The following is a 1,338-nucleotide window of genomic DNA, read 5'->3' as shown; positions in this document are numbered from 1 at the left end:
GAATACTTCAATATTTTTGGAAGGTCATTTGTGTATTAATAGGGAAAGCAATGGGCCCAGTATGCTACCCTGCGGAACTCCCACGGAACAGAGCAGAGACCCGGACACAGAGCTTCCATGTTTCACAACCTGACACCTATCAGTCAAATAAGAGGAAAACATTTGTATTGCAGATGATGAAAGTTGAAAAGAAATCAACTTTTGTAAGAGAGTATAATGATGAACTGTGTCAAACGTCTCCAAAGCTTACTAAAAGTAATAGATTCTTCTGTTTCCTTATTCTAAATCACACAGTAATTCTTTCAGTCAAACCTAAAACATTCACTTTACCTATTAAATTTTATAACAATTACAAAAATATCATTGATATATACTTTTCTACACATATTTATCTTTTTTATTTATTTTTTAAATCTAAATATGTGTTATTCATTATACGGTTTTGCTATTAGACACTGTGCTGTTTTAGAATTCTGTGGGATTCACATTTTCTGAACTGCAGGCAAAACGCAGAATATCAGAAAAAAATTAGGTTTGTCCTGTGTTTTTTTAATGTTTTTATTTGATTTTGTTGTTACAGCAATAATTCCAGTTAAATATCTTCCTTTTAGACAAAACCACACTTAAAAGGCAAGCCTTGGAGGGCAGGCAGGCGTCCCAGAAAGCCAGCTCTGGCCAGGGCAGACAGCCTCCTGGCTCAGCCAACAGAAGACTTCTTCAGACCTCTCAGGTAAACTGGTGCACAGCTGTGGGCAGGAAGAGTGAGCATAATTACAAAAGATCAGTCATTCGCTGGGTTTGAACTTGTTTTGCCGACGCTTTCATGCCGTCTAATTCACAGCATGACTTCTATTCCTGAAGACAAGATGTTGCCAATAAACCCGAGTTTAAAAAATAAAAATGTTTATTTTTGACAACTTATGCTTTTTGATGATGTTTTATTTCTTTGTCACAGGAAAAAAAATAACAGTGGAAACATCCTGCTGGTCTAAGAATTTCATAGTTTAAAACATGTTTTTGTGTGTGTGTGTTGTGTTTTTATAGCCTGCAAAGCAGATCACTGAGCTACTCCGAGCATGTCCAAGTACTCACTACACTAACTTAAATGAAGGTAATGTGTTCCACATATGCCTACATTAATCCCCTTCTTTTATTTAATACCAAGGTTATAATAGTTTTGGATTTTTCATTGTTGTTTAGTTTTATTTTGTTGTGAAATTTTTCTTGTAATTCCGTTAGTTTTAATTAGTTTTAGAGTAGATTTGCTAGTTTTATTAGTTATTTTTGCTTTTTTAATGCTTAGTTTTAGTTTAGTTTTCATTAGTTTTAATATTTTTT

The 1,338-nt window shown here is 33.9% G+C and overlaps 1 protein-coding gene across 2 annotated transcripts in view; it reads left to right on the top strand.

Annotated features, from left to right (window-relative positions):
* The window catches only part of cep126 (centrosomal protein 126), an 11,678-nt gene that overhangs the window by 8,266 nt on the left and 2,074 nt on the right, over positions 1-1,338 (top strand). For both annotated transcript variants that reach the window (XM_014012786.1, XM_014012785.1), the window contains exons 7-8: positions 612-730; positions 1,045-1,111. In XM_014012786.1, the coding sequence (XP_013868240.1) occupies positions 612-730; positions 1,045-1,111 (186 nt within the window). The remainder of the gene's footprint in view (positions 1-611; positions 731-1,044; positions 1,112-1,338) is intronic.

Source organism: Austrofundulus limnaeus, unplaced genomic scaffold (genome assembly GCF_001266775.1).
Source record: "Austrofundulus limnaeus strain Quisiro unplaced genomic scaffold, Austrofundulus_limnaeus-1.0 Scaffold94, whole genome shotgun sequence".
Taxonomy (NCBI): Eukaryota; Metazoa; Chordata; class Actinopteri; order Cyprinodontiformes; family Rivulidae; genus Austrofundulus; species Austrofundulus limnaeus.
Note: the sequence above shows the minus strand (reverse complement) of the source record. Positions and strands in the feature narration are given on the sequence as shown.